This window comes from Thermobia domestica, chromosome 12 (genome assembly GCF_964235325.1).
Source record: "Thermobia domestica chromosome 12, izTheDome1.hap1.1, whole genome shotgun sequence".
Taxonomy (NCBI): Eukaryota; Metazoa; Arthropoda; class Insecta; order Zygentoma; family Lepismatidae; genus Thermobia; species Thermobia domestica.
The window spans coordinates 117,283,106-117,302,455 of NC_137465.1; the positions used below are offsets into that span (position 1 = coordinate 117,283,106).

The 19,350-nt window shown below is 35.1% G+C and overlaps 1 protein-coding gene across 2 annotated transcripts in view; it reads left to right on the forward strand.

Annotated features, from left to right (window-relative positions):
• LOC145666602 (A disintegrin and metalloproteinase with thrombospondin motifs 7-like) overlaps positions 1-19,350 on the forward strand; it is a 347,276-nt gene that overhangs the window by 270,564 nt on the left and 57,362 nt on the right. For both annotated transcript variants that reach the window (XM_081734010.1, XM_081734009.1), the window contains exons 13-14: positions 7,813-7,940; positions 10,293-10,413. In XM_081734010.1, the coding sequence (XP_081590136.1) occupies positions 7,813-7,940; positions 10,293-10,413 (249 nt within the window). The remainder of the gene's footprint in view (positions 1-7,812; positions 7,941-10,292; positions 10,414-19,350) is intronic.

Here is a 19,350-nt window from a genome sequence, read left to right on the forward strand (position 1 = left end):
TTAAATTTAAAAGTATTAAACTCACTTATAGTAGATTTGACCCCAGGATTTCCCAAGACCCCAGGATTTCTAAGCTCGTGCCAATAAAACCTCGGCTATTCTTTCACTACTGCTAAAATCTCTTTAACTTGAGAGCTGTACCATAAAATGCTGGTCGGATGGAGAAAGAACGGAAACAAAAGTTTGAATTTAAAAAAGAAATAAACACAGAAACTTTTGGTTTGCCGAATGAAGACTTAAATAGACAAGTCTCGGTTCGGCGGAGTTTTTGATACTCTCTAGAACGGCGGGAGTGGGTCAAAAATGACCCATTCCATTTCTATTAATTATTTGTATTCTAAACCACTAATATTTATTGTATAATAAAGTATGACTTTCAATCAATAAAACAAAAAAAAACTTCTTTGAACTCTAGCTTAATATTTATTGATCAATGTGTTTTTTGCCAATAATATAAATTTAAAAAAACATGCTATTTTTTGTGAATATAATATTGTTAGAATGATATTATTAAATGTATTATATACAATGTCAGTTTATTATATAGTAATGTTATATATCATTCTAATTCCTAGATAGTTATTATTCTTAGATAATTTGTTCAAGCCCATTGGCCTAATTGAACTAAACTAAATAAATCTACACACATCTAAACTTGCGGTCTTACACAGAACAAAGTTCAGTCACTCCTCTACAAGGAGAAGGGTCATACAAAAACATTGTTCACACATAAAAACGTGACGTATTACACAAAAAATATTTTACTAATATGATTGTATTAAGCATCTATGCATTTCTATAACTTTCCTCTCCCTATTTAGAATTTGTGGAAACCCATAAATTGACATAACCTAAAATAGCATACACAGTCGTAAACTTGCAGTAGTTCAAACCAGAAAAATTCAGTATAGAGTGATTGTTTTCTAAATAAGATATGATATGTTCTAATCGTGAAAGCTCTGACATAAATAGAATGGTAAACTACCTGTTCTTTCGAACAACTCCTTTAGAAATTCTACTTCTTTTGTTGAAATATAATTTATCCAAACATACGAGAAAGTAAGTTGTCTCCCATTTAGACCTCTAAACTTTTTGGTTTCAGTAGCTTTGAAATTTCTGGTTACGCCACAGGCTAGTAGTCTAAGAATTCTTGGCAGCGCCGGAAATCGAACTCGGGATCCCTCAATCCGTAGTCAGCCACATTCACCACTAGACCAGCGGGGCGGTCATATAGTGGCGATCACAGTGAGAGCTTTGGCTTTCCTCTCCCAACCCGCCTGGTATATAGGAACATTATCCCAACCCGTCTGGTCATCGTGGGAGCAGTAGACCAAGTCCTCCCTCCGGGGAGAGGCCTCATCCAATAGTGGATCGAATATGGCTGTGGTTTATTTATTATTATTTATTTATGCTATAAACGTCTTCACATGAAACATTTCAACACAGTGATACCAACAAAAAGAAAACACACACACCAGCTATATATTTTCACAATAGCATGCAAATTGCAAATTTGTTGTTGAAATGATTGAAATTATTATGAATATTTTGTTACGATGTAAGACATATAATTTGTGTTCAATAATAATAATAATAATAATAATAATAATAATAATAATAATAATAATAATAATAATAATTATTATTATTATTATTATTATTATTATTATTATTATTATTATTGTTATTATTATTATTATTATTATAGTATTACCTATTTTACGACGCTTATTTGCAGAACTATGATTTTCGGTGCTTATCTCTTTCTCTTCCGTAATTCATCCGAATCATCATATTCGTTGTTACTCGGCAGGTACTCTTCATCTGAAGAAATAACGCATTCAGCGTCAGACTCGGCCTCACTTATGTCATTGAATTTTGCAAGTATTTCATCCGGTATCAACAGTTTCTTGCTCAAGATGAGTGTTTGAAATAGCACATCAGTTCGAAAATAATGGGATTCTCCTAATCAACACACTCTCTAAAGCATTACTAACTTCAATTAGACTGACAAAATTGCTGAGAAGCTGGTCTTGAACATGAGATGGAATGGGAGAGTATTATGAGAAAGAACGGTCGCAAGATAAAGACGCTAGCCAGCAGTGTTGCTACAATGCAACAAAATCCCACTAACAAAAGAGTTGGGTCAAAATTGACCCAAGCCGCCGTTCTAGTATAATTGTTTGGTATTCCAAAAGGCAAAGTGTGGATAAGAGTGATACTTAGTACAAATATTTCTTCAAGAGAACGAGTAAAAGTCACAATAATTCGATCCGATTCGTAAGAAAATAGAAAAGTTGTTAGAACGTAAAGTTCGAAATGGGTCAAAAATGACCCAGCCGCCGTTCTAGTGTTAGCACAACCCTTTTGAAGAAATTTTGAGTGTGACAATATTTCTTTTCTACCATTGAAACCTGTGTGTCTTGGTAGGTATTCAATTAATTACGCTGAAATCTAAAAGAAGCATCTTGTGCGGTAAAATAATACATTACTATCTGTCAAAAAGATTGTTGTCGCTGGTTTACATTGCTAAACGTTTTCTGGAATCGATGTTGTGAACAATCAGCCCATACAATATGCATCCACTTCGTAATTAAATTATGTTTTACAAAGGTATTCAAGTAGCAAAGATGAATAAAATAGTTATTTCCATTAATTTTACTGATGCAGTTCACACAACCTGTAAAAAGGTAAAAAATCAGAACTAATCTTCGGAGCTTAGCGCTAATGTTAATACAACAAAAGTATTTCAACCAGTCCTATATATTAAGTTTGTTACAGAAACTTCTGTTGGGAATGGGTGAATGGACGTCGTACCTGGCCTCTAAAGTAGTCCTTACGTGCCTCGGTTTGGAATATCTGCCACGCCTATTAAAAAAGAATCACAAAATAGGTTTATGGACTAATTGTTTAGTGGCGAACATAAGTCCTTGACCAAGTAATGCAGAGTGTGACAATTAAATCTGTCATATCTGTAGTTTGGTGTAGAGAAGAAAGAAAATTGTAAACCGTACGTTTAAGAACAACTCAAGTTAATAATATATACTGTGAGAAGGATTATTGAATTGAAATACGAAAGACGTTTTCAAACTAAGGAAAATAACGTAGAACTTTATAAGTGGAGGCAAAGAAATCTACCGTAAACACACTAAAGACGAATTACTTATCGCGTAGTGATCGTGGTCCAGTGGTCTGAAGGTCCGCGAATCGGATCCAGAGTGGGTGAGTTTTTTACTTTATTTTACTTAGAGTTTCTGATGGCGATTGATCGGCGATGACAGACGTTTTATTATCTTCAGATATTTAAATACTTGGATGTTTCAACACTTGATCTATCAAATCTTAAGGAATAATAATAGTAATAATAATATAATAATAATAATTATCTCGTGGAAGATTAAAATTTAGGAGCTTATTACCTCTCAGATCATACCATTACAAGCATAAACGTGATATTTGGCAAGAATATTGCGGTTTTTTTTGTGTTGCCCACAAGAAGAGGAATTTCTCATCTCGTTTCTAAAACAAAACAGACAAAATCGAGACGAGACTTAACATTTTACGTTCGAGACGGGACAAGGCTAAATTTAAATTTTCGTCTCGCTTTGGAGATGAAAATCGAGACGAGACGAAAAGTACGTCAACACTTCATGTTTTATCTCGATTCTTGAAATAGTGTGTCGATTCTTTAGGTAACAATTGCTCTGGAGGCTGAAGCAGTTGGAGTTAGGTTGCAGACGCGATTAGAAAGATATCCAGTTATTATTTAGTTCCATGTAATCGTCGTCTTGAGGGAAAGGATTGACATATTTCAACATTTTACGATTATATAGTAAGAATATATTTATGTTGATATTTAATTAAGTAGCCTCATAACAAGATATGAGTGCAACATTCATATTTAAATATCCCATAGAAAATAAGTGATATTTTCTTTTCCCTTATCTTCATTCAAATCTGAAAGTTTATAATTCGTATTACCATTACGATAAGGAGTAAGGAAAAAATAAATTGGTAAGAACTCTCAGCCCCTGCTAATATTGCGAAAGTAGAGATTGAGATAACTAAGTAGCTGGACCGGGAGGAAATGAAGAGTTTGCGACAAGCATTACGTATTTCTCTAACAATGTTGTTAGATATACGCATAACTTATATAATTCAAACATGAATAGATATTTAACTTTGGTTAAACAAAAGTAGCAGTCTGTCATGTATTTTTCGGTTCCCTCCACAATTATGGTACAGCAACTGGCATAGATGAGTGGGTTTCCTGCAACCAGCCTCTTAAAAGCGGAAGCAACGTGAGCAACAGTTCTGTGGTGCCTAACACTTACCTTCACCTATCTTTAACTCAAAATATAACTGTATGCCGTTTTGACGAGCTGTTAAATGGGATGTCGTTGGGACTTGGTCGTACACTCACCACACACATAGTAGAAACTGTTTGGTAAAATAACACACTTTCTAGACATCTCTAAACACAAGAAACATGCATCCACATGTAAACAATAGTTTCCAGGTCGAGAATATTGACCTTGATACGTTACAGGCATATACACTGCGTGATTTCACTAGCATCTGACTGACGCAAATCACTGTAATTTCACCACACTTTTACCAGGAGACTATCTGGTACTTCTCCCTCCACGCAATGCCACTAACAAACACTGTAGTATACTTTGAACGCGTATTATGTTCTCACCCGGATGATAAGCGCCGCGCTGTACAAAACAAAACAAAAAAAACATACAGTTTACGATAACAAACTTGCGTTTGCAGAGAAAAGTTTTCAATATCATCATCAAGATACTGAACTTCATAGGAACCACATGTGTTTGTTTCGCGGCAATTTTCATTGTCGCACAGAGTAATTACAAGGGATAGATATAGTTCTTACCTGGTTTTATGCACAGAAGAAGCCTGTTACGTTCCATCAAGGTAATCGCCTTCCATGTGTATTGCGGCCCATACACGTAAACACATGCCTGAAGAAACAACCCGACTTGCATGAAAAATGATAAAACCACAGGCAAGTTGATCGTGTGTGGCCTCGTTCATTCATGTTGAAAGTTTTCAAAATCTTCTGAAAACATGCTTGATGTTTTTGCCGTTCTGCATGCATGTTTACCGTGTATGGGCTCGTTCATGCAAGGTGGCTGTTTTATATTTAGGTCCGTCAATCACGACAGCGGAAGAAATCACGTGACTCTCCTCCGTCGCATGCCACGGTCGTTCAAGATGGGTGATCTTCGTTATTCCTGGAGCATCAAAACATATATATATATATATATATATATATATATATATATATATATACAGAGAGAGAGAGAGAGAGAGAGATGCGTTACATGACAAGGGATTCTGTGCATGCATTTATTCAGGTATACAAAGAAGTACCATGTTTTTGGAAGGTAAAATAAAAATTAAAAAAACTACAGTGTGGGGAATGACATAAAGAATTCTACATTTGAAAATCTAGAAAAGCTGAGAAAATTTCAACCTCACTCCACACTTGATAGTTCGCTCCAACTACAGAAGGGAGCACAAAGTGAGAAAAAGGAAATTAAGTGGTTCTGCCGCTCATGAAGTTTACATGCCAAAGTTATGGTACTACAGGGGTGTAGCCAGCAGGTTTATCTAGGGGGGTCGTTTTGAGGGGAGAGAGCTACAATGTACAAAACTCCAAAAAAATGTGTTACAGCTAGAGATTTTGAGGGCTGAAAAAACGGATTTTTTTGTTTCCGTCCGAAAATCTAAACTGTTTTTTTAAGCTTTTATCTTCAAAAATATTATGTACCAGGTAGTTTTTATTATACTTAACCAAGAACTACTGCCCCGAAGCAAACGTTATACCTTTGTGCAAAACTATTTCAATCCAAGTCCTTGTACACAGAACCTATCTACATAAGACTGATTTTTTTTAAAAAATTTCATTTAATCTTTAAAATTTCCTGACAAAAATATTTATTTATTATTCGTGACTAAAAAACATTATAATTATTTTATTAACAGCTATATATCACTTCCTGTTTTACACCAAGTGGAAAAAAAGCGAATAAAATTCAAACTGAAAACTGAATTTAAACGTTGTTTTTCACCATATTTTCCAACTGATAAAAAAATGTGTTTTTTAAAACACTCAGTTTACGGCGATAGTTTGTAGCAGTATTTATAGTACCTTGTTGAAACGTTTGTCTTCAAACTGTCAAATATAAAACAGGGGCGGATCCAGGACGGACTTCTGGGGGTCGGTGGGTTATAATACTGCTACTTGGAGCTATCTTTAAGAGCTCCAAACTCTGGGATGGGTTTTATTTATATATAAAATAAGAAATCTTCATCTTCTGGGGGTTATCGCCCCTCTGGATCCGCCTCTTATATAAAATCACAGTAAATCGTGTAATCTGCTGTTACAAATAGGTATATATATTTCGAAGTCCATTTGTTTGTTATGAGTTTATATTGACACAAATCTAAAGAAAAATTACACAAAATATTATAATTTGTGTGGAATAATTTAGTTTCATTATCTAAACCATTTCCATCCAATTTGGACATGTTGGCGTGGGAGATCCGGATTCGATTCTTAGTGGGAACTAATGTGGTTCGGATTCCACGTTAATCAGTAGGTCCACGTCTCATATAGCCTCGCTGCTGAACGGGACGTTAAACTCAAACTCAACTCAACCATTTGGAAATGATCCGCACAGGAGCACTAGATCAGTCGATTGTAGTAGATGTGGTAGCAACCTGTGCATTTGGTCATTCCTTACACAGAAGATACACCATATTATTTTTCAATCGGTAAATAATTTAACGAAAATTATTAATTATATGTAAACTTTGTTATATTTAAATGACTGGAGCGATATAATTTTACGATGATGTTTTAAAAACTGGTCGTTTAGGGGGTCCAGGAAATCATTTGAGGGGGACTGGCCCCGACGCTTTCCTCCCCATGGCTACACCCCTGTGGTATTACGATTAACTTTAATTTTTACCGGATTAGGAAGAAACACGTGTAAGCAAAAGCAACCTAGATGAATACAGCAGTGATGAAGAGCCTGATGAGTCATCTCCAAAGGTAATTAAAATAAAATATTATTGCAACTAGTTTTATTTTCACACTTATTCCTGCGTACTGACATGTAGAATTAAGAGACCTCGATGGTCACTACTAGTTGGTAGTAATCATATTGTCTTACCATTCGACTCTTCACGGTCTCCGTCCTCCACATTTCTCAAACAACTTCTAGTAAGTTGAACAGCATGTTGGTGCGTGTGTGGGCAAAAAATTCTTCCAACATACATGATGAGACAAATCTTTCATGCGTGTTGGTCATGCAAGTGTGTACATGTATGGGCCGCTTATCACCTCGTGCCAAATGTATGTAAGGCGTCATACATCATCAGCACGTCAATCTTTGTCGATGTCTTGCAAGGAAGGACTGCCATATGGCACGGATGACGGCTTCTCTTGCGTTGTAGTGCTTCCACGAAGTGGTCCCTTCATTTTAGCGAGAGGGTCGTCACGAAGTCCCTGAAAACAGTGTCGCGCACAGCGCCCATGTGCAGTCTTGATCCACGCACGTTGTTCGTCTTTCCGAAACATAGTGTTATGGTGCTTACACTTTCTTCCTCCTTTTTACAGCACTGCTGCTTTTCACTGAATAAAAGAAAGTCGTTTGTCATTCGCAAAATTTCATCACCTCATATTCCCTTTTCACCTGCGGAAATCTTATAATTCTGGTAACTCTTAACGTGAAAGCAGTGTTACCAATATTTTTTATTAAATGTATGTAATATTTACAGGCGATCCTTGTGAGCTGTACTGCACCGACTCAGATGACAGCCTAATTGTACCTTGGGGTGAATCTGTCTTAGATGGAACTCCCTGTAGAGTTGGAACGAGGGATATGTGTATCAGCGGCGTTTGTAGGGTTAGTATACTGATAAGATAAAGCTATAATATATTTTAAATTCGAATACTTTGCAATACTTACTGTCATATCTCATATTCCTGAATAAAAGACACTTTACCTTTCACGCTTACTAGAATTTTCAATGTTTTACCTGTTTGTTGTTTCTATTATTTATCCCAAAAATGATTTATTTGAATATTGAGCTATCACGCAAGACCCAGCATCAGGATATGGACTTTGTAGACAATTTGTTCACAGATGAATATCAGTTGGATTGTTTTTAAAATATAAAATTAATTTTATTGATATTAGGACTGGTGGTAGCAAAGGAGTCGAAATAGCTAGTGTTATTTTCTTGTAGTTTTATTCCCTTTATAAGCACCGAGGGCATAAACGATGAACCCATACCCTTTTTGGACATCTATATTCATAAAATTATTTCTATGATGATCTCTATAAAATTGATTCATTCAGAAATTGCTCATGATAATTCGATTTATCTTACTGCTTTCTTTACAGTACAGTGTTTTTTAAACTGGCGGTTTTTACATATATCAAGCGAAGTTTGACAAGTAACGAAAGGACACATAGACTATACATAATAATATTTACTAATTATTATTATTTTATTATAATAATAATCATATTATTATTATAATATATTATTATCATAACAATAAACATTCTAGCAAAAAACTTGGTTTGGACCCGAAAACTTCTGTTCCAGATTCTACTGCTTTCCACTGAACTATCATGAATTCTTATCTTTTATTTCAAATCAATTTGTACTGTAGACTCCTCACACAAACATTTTAAAGCATTAGATTTTTTTTTTTTTTTTTTTTTTTAGAAGTGCTCAAGATGCGATGTTTGAGTGCACACTTTGTAATTTAAATTTGATTTTTGATAAACTGAGCCTTAAGTTGAATCATTATTTCAGATGTTAGCGAATGAATCTGCGCTAGTGCTGAAATTCTTTAATGTAAGTCTACGAAATTCCTCACGAATTCCTGGCAATAAATATGCAAATTCGTATTTCCGGACTTATGTATGCAATTTGAATATCTGAATAACTACAGTATTATGCAGTATGGGAATGTCAGCCCTCGTAGCTCAGAAAAATGCGTTAAGAATTGGAAATTTAGAGCTGACAAGCCCATCTCAGCATTCGGAACAATAAGCATTTAGAATAGAGGTATTGAGATCGGGACTTGAGTTTCTTTATCAAATGACATACAATACTTTTGTTGAAAACATATTTTTTTATGCGAGAAGGGTGATAAGAGGTGATAGAAAAGGGGTTGTAAAGGATGGGAAAGTACCTACACAGTGCGTAGGAGATCCATATTGATCTTCCATCGATGGTCCTCTTAGCGAAGCGACGTCTATTCGCTGGAACACCCGACGAAGATTATGGTCGACCAAATGGCTTTTGATGGCGATCACGTTGCAGAGCTAAATTAATTAAAGAAAATTTAAGACGTACAACTAAACAGAATGTAAATTCTGTCGAATTACGAATACATGACTACCTCTTATGATTTGCGCTAGCTAAGTTAAAACGCGTAACCTCTTAATATAGGCAAAGTCTATGCACCGAAAAATAATGTAATACGGAGTAATATTCACTACACACTCCTCTCAAAGACAACGTGTCCTGTAGTTTTAATGATTGATGCAGTCAATGAATTCCTCGTTCGTTAAATCGAAGGCAGACTGATGAAACAGATACTTATGGAAACTAGGAATGTAGAATAGGGGATAACAATCTGTGGGCTTATTAACATTAAGAAATACAAGGAAAACATTAAGTTAAGGCAACAAGACATTCTTCTATGCTTGGAAGTGAGAATGAATATATGTTGTTTTAAAATAAAATTATACTTAATTGATTTCGATCATATTTTCGATATTTCGATGTATATCACTTCAAATTAATGATGTTCATTGTTTTCCAATAAACTCCATCCAATATCTTAAATGTCCAAAATTTATTATTATTATTATTATTATTATTATTATTATTATTATTATTATTATTATTAATTCACGTAATCTATAATATCTATTATGATCTCTTCAGATTACGTCATCCAATCTATATTTTTATATCCTCAGTTCAGTTTATAACCCTACCTCAACAAGTTTTTCTGGATTTCTTGTTTGTAATTGAATCCGGGGCCAAGTAGAGTAAAATATAAGTTGCTATTAACAATTCTTTAGATCAAACCAGCAGTGAAAAACAAAGTTATTATTTACTAAAAAGTTAGTAGTTCCAGGTTTGGTAATAGTTCCTGTTCTTTAAATGTTTCTTCGTAGCATATAAATACACAGTTTGCATTTATATATGTATGTATGTTGATATTTCAGAGAGTTGGTTGTGATTGGGTAGTAGACTCAGATGCTAAAGAAGACAGTTGTGGCATTTGCCAGGGTGATGGCACGCAATGCAAGACTATCAACGGTACATTCACGAAGAAAGAAGGCTCAGGCAAGTAGACCCCAGGTAAACGGTACTAGAACTAACCTACAGGTTCTATGTTACATCTCTAAATCATTCAGTCAGTGATTTAGTGTTATTTTATAGAAAATGAAAACTTTTGTTTACTAATTAGTCAGCTTCAGCTTACAGAAAGGTTTATTACGTGTGCTGGAGTATAACAACTTCCGGACACAAAATACTATTCGTAAATCAGAAAAATAGATCATTATGGTGATTCCGATTTACTGGTGTTGGAAAGCATGATGATCGATGTCCACACCGACATTCACATCAGACATTTAGAAATGAAATTCTTCAGAAGTATATATGACAGTTTCGGGATATTGTTGAGCACAAATTACTTACATGGGTGATAATGCCACATGAAAATACTTCACTCGTCGACTTGATTACCATTAGGATATTTATAGGAACAAAGGGCATTCAGCTCTTCTGGTGTGACAAGGGAATTTCGGTAGAAAACACTCGCCTGCAGAGAAACAAAGCATGTCATTTGAAAACCAATTCATGCTGATTGCAACAAGCTAATAAAATTCCTCTACGGTTGAGAACTTTTTGAGAGATTCAACGTTAAATCCACGATTTGCACATGATTTGAACAACCATTTGGTGTGTTTGAATTCCGACCAATCGTTCCAATTAACGCGATACATTGGATTGCTTCACTCTGCGTTCCACAAGGCAGGTTACCGAACAAATTATATACCTTTTGAATCACCTGTCGAATTTGTTCTTCGCTTTGGTTATGCGAACTCTTCCTTTGACGGATGTGACGCAATTGCACATGTATGAAATGTTCATAGTGCAAGGAAGTCTTTTGCCTGCGTCATTTCTCCATAACACAGAAGAACAGCAGTAATCAGTTTTCTTCTCTAACCTATCATTATTGTGAACAGTATAATGACTAATTAGCTAACAAACCAATTAGCCTAATTATTGCAAAACAACTAACCTCCGATAGATTTCAATTCGTATGTCAGTATTCGTTGCTAATAATGTACTTATCGCATTTAAATGCGCATCCAAGTTGAATCTCTTGAACAGTTCTCAACCGTACAGGAATTTTATTAGCTTTTTGTAATTAGCATGAATTGGTCTTTCAAATGGCATGCTTAGTTTCTCTGCAAGTTACTGCTTTCTCCCGAACTTCCATTGTGAGTGGGATACGTCATGTAAACAAGTAGAAGTACGTACGGGAGTTAAACGTGACTCCTTATAAAGAATGGGATTTGTAGTTCACATGTCTCATAAGTAAATTTATTTTGAGTATGGACAGCCATTGTAAGACATTTGTAACATTTTGTAACACACAAGGAAAGCTGAAACTTTGATTCAGACGTCTGGTATGGGCGAGCGGTACAAGGCGCTTGGCTGGTGATAAACTATGTTCTTTTGTGAGTTCACTTCCTGCTCAGGGTATGGGTGTTATGGATTCTACTTTCACAATACATTTCATTATCATTGTCTTCTTTAATCTAAAGGACACAGTCGTGGAACCCACGGACGTAGCTAAGGGGGGCACGGGACCGGCCTCCCCAAACCTTGGCTTGGTCACCTCAAATATTTATTTAAAATTATATGTTACAAATTGTTTTTATCCGACAATAAATGAAAATGTATCCGCAGTCATTTTTGGAGTTCAATAGTTAAGAAGGGGTGATATTGTCAGTAAAAGAAGTACACTTAGGTAGCTAATAAACAGGAAAGAGAGAAAGGAGCTTTTTTCTTTTGTTAAGACTTGTCAGAGAATTTAATGAGGAGGGTACAGGCACTGGCGCAAATCTAGGGCGGACGAGTGGGACATGTCCTCCCCAATCTTGGACCTGGGGGGACTGTCCCCTCAATAATCTGACTTAAAAAGTGCCTTTTTGGAATAAGTGTGATGATTTGTGTCCGACTGCCACAAAGGAATGTGAGATGAAATTGATTTCTCTTGGCTTTTCCATTTCTTTTAAAAAGAATCGTATTCTGTAGTATCTCAAACTGAACTCCGTGCTGTAGTACATTTAGTAGTCTCATCAATATGTATTAATTCCACTTCTGCTACTTGGGCACAAATTGCAATAAATGCCAGAGGAGGATATGCCCCTTTCCTCATGCTGGAAAGTTGTCTAAGCTGTAGGTACGGACACAAATTCCGGGAGAAATGGGGAGACATGTCCCCCCCCCCAACATTGAACTGGAGGCTCTCCCAATAATCAGTTTTGAAAAGTGCTTTTTGCAGATAAGTGTGATGATTTGTTTCCGACTGCCACAAAGGAAAGTGAGATGAAATTGTTTTTTCCATTTTTAATGAAAATAAGGGTGTGCGACTGTGTGTGACGTAACCTGATGTGAAATCTTATCTCTTCCTCTCCCCTAGGCCCTAGAACACGAAGAGTATATAGATTGCCCAATGTCAGTAGAACCCATCTTTTCAGTAAATGCGCATTTTATCTACTTGTAGTATCAGCCTAGGCATCTATTCATGCTTCGTAAGCCAACTCTATGGCCTATGGAACCCGGAGGTTCTATACAGTGCTCACAAAAGCTCTCCATTGACTTCTATCCTTAGCCAACTGGATCCAGTTTCTACTTTGCATTCCTATTTTTGTGAGATCCATCTTAATATTGTCTTCCCACCTGCGCCTACGTCTTCCTAATGGTCGTTTTCCGATTGGTCTTACCGCTAACACTTTGAAAGCATTCATACTTTTTTCTATCCTGGCTATATGTCCTGCCCACCTAAGCCTCCTAGACTTGATGACCCTAACAATGTTTGGTAAGCCGTATAATTTATGTAGTTCCTCGTTATGAAGTTTTCGCCATTCCCCATTCCCGTTTCTCTTGTATCCGAATATTCATCTGAGGATTTTGTTCTCAAATACTTTCAGTCTATGTTCTTCCCTCAGAGTAAGCTACCATGTTTCGAAACTATACAGAACAACAGGCATGATTATCGTTTTATATATTTTAAGCTTCAAATTCCTCGACAGAATTCGCGACAACAAGAGATTTTGAACTGAATAATAACAGGAATTCCCTGTTTTTAGTCGATATGTAATTTCTTCGTGAATATGATTTTCGTCTGTTAATATTGATCATAGATTTTTGAAAGTATCCACTTTATCAAAAGTATTATTTAATATTTTTAAGGCATTCATAATTTGCCGTGTTACGGTCCCGACGCACTTCCATGTATTTAGTTTTCTCTGCATTTCTTTCTATTGTTCTCCTGTCATCCCCTATTAAATTTACATCATCAGCGTCCGCATAACCTGGTGAACACCATTCAACTCTAAGCCCTGGTTGCTATTTTTGTTTTTCCTTATAGCGTATTCCAAGGCAAAATTGAATAATAATGGCGACAACGCATCTCCTTGTTTCAGGACATTCTCGACGTGAAAGCTCGTGGCCGAAAATTTTCCTGCACGGACTTTACTTTGGGATTCATTTAAATATGCCTTAATTAATCTATTTAGCTTTTTCGGTATTCCAAATTCTGTAAGAACGTTGTATATACAATATTTCTGTCCTAACCGCGCTAAAATCAATAAATAGTTGATGCACTGGACTACTGTATTCCCACTTCTTTTCGAGTATTTGGCGAATGGTAAATATTTGGTCGATAGCTGATCAATTTCGTCTAAATCCGCACTGATAATCTCCAATAATTTCATCTGCGTATGGGGTCAATCTTGCTAATAAAATGTTTGAAAGCATTTTATATGATGACAGAAGAGAGATGCCTCGATAATTATTACAGTCAGTTTTGTCGCCTTTCTTGTGGATTGGAGCAATGATTGATTCTTTCCACTCTTGTGACGATTCTTCCTTGTTGTAGATAAGGAGGATGAGTTTAGTGATGTGAGGTGGAAAATTTTCCGCGGAAAATTTTCCATTTCGGGAAATTTTCCGCTAAATTTTTCCGGAAAATTTTCCGTTCTAAAAAAATATCAGTAATCAAGTAACAATTCCTCAGGAATCATGAAATTGATTGACTTCATGTATAGAAATGTTAAAAAGTGAAAGACCGTTTAAGGAATCTGAAAATTTTCATTGCTCAGATAATTTTCAGTACTATGTAGGAACAAGTTAAACAATTTTTCATGAATCGAAATATTTTCTGCCTTATATGGAAAAATTGAAAAACTTTTTATGATTCGGAAAATTTTTATCATTTTGAAGCAAGAGTTAAAACAACTTTTTTGTGAATCGGATTGTTTTATTGCTCTGTAGAAACAAGTGAGAGGAATTTTCATAGATTGGAAAATTTTCATCACTATGTAGAAACAAGTGGAAAACACTTTTCATAGGCGTGACAATTTTAGACATTATGTATAGTGATGTTAGGTGGAAAATTATCTACTATATTTAACTGCACATAGAGCTACAAAATTGAATTTTAGTAGAGGAAAGTTAGTCAGCAACAAATTATAGTTTTCCAATTACCTTTCTGGAACCGGAAAATTTTCTATTTCAAGTTGGGAAATACAATTTTACAGTGTTTCTCTCTCTCTCTTGCTCTGCGAGCTCCTTCGTTGCTAAGCAGTTAGCATACGCGCCTTTGGCATGGAAAACCTGGCTTCGATTCCCAGCGGGAGCTTATGTAGTTCGGATTCCACGTTAATCAGTTGGTACCGTTTTATATAGTCTCGCTATTGAAAGGGACGTTAAACTCAAAATCAACTCAATTCACCTACTCTCTCTCTCTCTCTCTCTCTCTCTCTCTCTCTCTCTCTCTCTGTGTGTGTGTGTGTGTGTGTATGCAAATAGCTGAGAACATACCTCGAGTTCGTAGAGTACAAATATCCCATTCTATTATTTAAAATTTTAATTTATTAAAAGTCATGAATATTTTCCGGTTCATAAAAACATGCTCCACTTATTCATTCGATTCATGAAAAATTGTTCCACTTGTTCCTACATAGTACTGAAAATTGTCTAAGCCATGAAAAGTTTCAGATTATTTAAACGATCATTCACTTTTTAACATTTCTATATATGAATTCAATCAATTTTATGAATACTGACGAATTGTTACTTGATCACTGATATTTGTTAAGAACGGAAAATTTTCCGGAAAAATATAGAAGAAAATTTTCCACCTCACATCACGGCTAAACAACGATGTAGGAATAAGTGGAGTATGTTTATACAAATCGGAAAATTTTCCGTTTCAAAATTTTTCGGAAACTTTTCATCACTGTACAGGACAGACAATTTTTCGATTCATGAAAAATTGTTCCACTTGTTCCTACATAGTACTGAAAATTGTCTAAGCCATGAAAAATTTCAGATTCTTTAAACGATCTTTCACTTTTTAACATTTCTATATATGAATTCAATCAATTTTATGAATACTGACGAATTGTTACTTAATCACTGATATTTGTTAAGAACGGAAAATTTTCCGGAAAATATACAAGAAAATTTTCCACCTCACATCACGCCTAAGAAACGATGTAGGGATAAGTGGAGTATGTTTTTTATGAATCGGAAAATTTTCCGGAAAATTTTCATCACTGTACGGGACAGACAATTTTTCGATTCATGAAAAATTGTTCCACTTGTTCCTACATAGTACTGAAAATTGTCTAAGCCATGAAAATTTTCAGTTTCTTTTAACGATCAGTCACTTTTTTACATTTCTATATATGAATTCAATCAATTTTATGAATACTGACGGATTGTTCCTTAATCACTGATATTTGTTAAGAACGGAAAAATTTCCGGAAAAATATAGAAGAAAATTTTCCACCTCACTTCTCGACTAAACAACGATGTAGGAATATGTGGAGTATGTTTTTATGAATCGGAAAATTTTCCGGAAAAATATAGAAGAAAATTTTCCACCTCACATCTCGACTAAACAACGGTGTAGGAATATGTGGAGTATGTTTTTATGAATCGGAAAATTTTCCGGAAAAATATAGAAGAAAATTTTCCACCTCACATCTCGACTAAGCAACGATATAGGAATATGTGGAGTATGTTTTTATGAATCGGAAAATTTTCCGGAAAATTTTCTGGAAAATATTCCGGAAAATTTTCATCACTGATCTTGTTCCACAATTTTTTGCCTCCAATTTTCCAGGCGGAATTTCGTTTACATCCGCAGATTTGTGTTTCTTTAATTTCTTTATAGCGATTTCTACTTCTATTCGGTTGGGTTCTGAAATATACTGTTTTGCGGTGTGTATCTCCCTTTCTCCCCGCACATTAGTTTTTTGCTGCGTGTTAAGCAAATCGTCAAAGAAATCTTTCCATCAGTGAGAACTGTTCCATCAGCTTTCTTTAATATAAGCACGAGGTTGATAGCCTTTCTTAAATTTGTTGATCCCTTTATACATGTCCCGAATATTTTTATTTTTACTATTATCTTCAAGTTCCTTAATTTTAGCTTTCAAAAAATCGCGTTTCTTTGCTCTAAAAGTTTTGGAAGTTTCCTGCCTGATGTCTATGAAATTTTGTATAGTTATTTCATTCGGATTTTGTAGCAAACGTAATTTTGCCTGTTTTCTCTTCTTTGCTAGTTCGAACCATGGTTTGTTCCTACGTATTTCCGCGTGTCCCAATTTTTCTTTTGAGAGAGGATGCTTCGTAAGCAAGGAAAAGAATTCGATTGCTGGAATATTTTTCTCCATAATTTTAGGGTTACATCTGTTAACTAAAGAGTATATGACATGTGTCAGTTTTCTCTAACGATTCCTGTAATGTTATTGAGATTATGATCATTTTGCTCAAATAGGAGTATTGTTGCGTCATGCATAATTGATATTCTTTCTTCATAGTTTTGGGGAAGTCATTATTTGTATTATTATTTTATTATAAAACAATTTTAACGTTGATCTTTGTGGATGCCTAATTAAAAACATACCAATTATAAAGATGCATGTATTCAGATTTCAGAATGTGTTCACGGCAGTGATTTGTAATACTGATATGTGCTACTACTTCATCTACATCGCCTAATATATAATATGCTCTATAACAGGTTCACCTCGGAAATCAGATTCATCTACCGTAATATGAGTTTCATCTCCCTTCCGTAGAATAAGCCTCAAATCTGCCCATCACCCAATGTTGAAGACAACGAATGGCGTATTTACAATTTTGTAACCTGAGTTGAAGAATTAAAAGTATTTTAATTTATGCATAAATCGAAGCTATAATGGCAAGAATTGCAGACCGATAAATCCTATATTATATGATACAAAAATTTAGGAGTGAATCTAACCCTTTATTCTATTCATACAAGAAAAAAGGAAGCATCCTCTTGGCCTTCCTAATTTCCCGGGCTAATTATTCCCCCGTTTTAATTTTCTTTAATTCAAACATTTCCTTCTTTTAAAAATAACTAACCGATATAATTTTTCCTTTGTTATAATAACCAAAGTCTTGTCATGTTGATATCCGCGCAAGTTGATGTGGAACACCAGTTTCGCTTATCAACTCCTCTTAGTTTTGGTCTTACTGATGACGGCCGACTTGAATCACAACTGACAACGGCCGATAAAGTATGATAAGCGAAATGAAAGAAACAGAAAAGTAGAAAGGACGAAAGAAAGAACAAAAGGACGCAGTTCTTATATGGAATGAAATTTGACAAATACAGTATTATTTCTGAACAAAGAGCATAAGAAAATAGAAAGTCAATGACATTCTTAGAAATGGTAAGAAGGATTATTGTTGTGCGTGGAATGCGAAAAACTAACAAATTTATTTCGGGGGAAGCTTAAGCCCAGTCCGATATCCCCTAAATACGCCACTGAAGACAATTCTGCTCCCCTGATACTTCCCAGCATTGTTTTTCAACTTCATAAATATTTTGAACATCGCTTATACATATATATATGAACGGTCTTACCCGTCTCCTCCAATGTTGAAGACAGATTTGCGCCGATGGGTAAAGGTAGGATGACCAGATTCTGACAAGCGAAAAGTAGGACACTAATAGATATTATAATTTACTGCGTCAGTAAAAACAATGTACTGCAAAACAATGGTTTGTTGATTGTTCTCCTTCGCTAATCTATTGAGGAGAGTTAAAAAACATAGCAGTTCATTAATCAGGAAAAGAGTGTATGTGATTCAAAATGTTCTGAATAAAGAATAAAACATTAAAATATTGCAAATAAGTTAACTCAGGACATTTTTAAAAAGAAGGACATTTCTCGATTTTCTAGGCGTTTTCGCAGCACGCAGGACAGTTCCTTGAAAAACAGTATTGTACTGCGAAAATAAGTACGTCTGGTCACCCTAGGTAAAGGAAATGTGAAAAGGAGGATCATAGAGAGAAGTTCATTCCTTTCATAGATTTATTTCATCATCTAATCTTTCTTTATTATCTGACTCAGGGCCGTTGTGTGGGTTGTAAGCGCCCGGGGCGAGAATTCCTAGGCTCCACCCCAAATGTGTTATGAAAAACAACCAGAGAGTTTATTCAGTTTTAGATTTAAATACGGAATGTAAGATTATAATGTAAGACAAAAGAAGTTGGTAGTATGTTATTTTTTTTTTAAGTGAATGGCTTTTGTAGTCAAAACATAAAAGTTAATGAAAACATGGTTTTTATTTATTGAAATCAAGTGCTATTCTTGTTTATTTTGAACTTGATACATATCAAAATGTTAGTAGCATAGAATATACAAATAACAATACACATATTAAATTCCAAGATTTAAAAAAAAAAAAATTCACAGAAGGCTGGAGGGCTCTAGTTGGATAATCCTATACAATGTTTTACTTTACCGGTAAGTTTCAAGTTCAATACTCTATCGGGAGTGTCTCAAGGATATACCTAGGTAATCTAGGTCCCTGTTGTTTCTTGTTATTAATGATATTCTCCTGTGTATTAAGACTTCTCAAGTTCTTTTTTGCCGGCGATCTCAAATTATACTCCAAAATAAGTTCAATTGAGTCGTCCATTTCCGAGACAGCTCT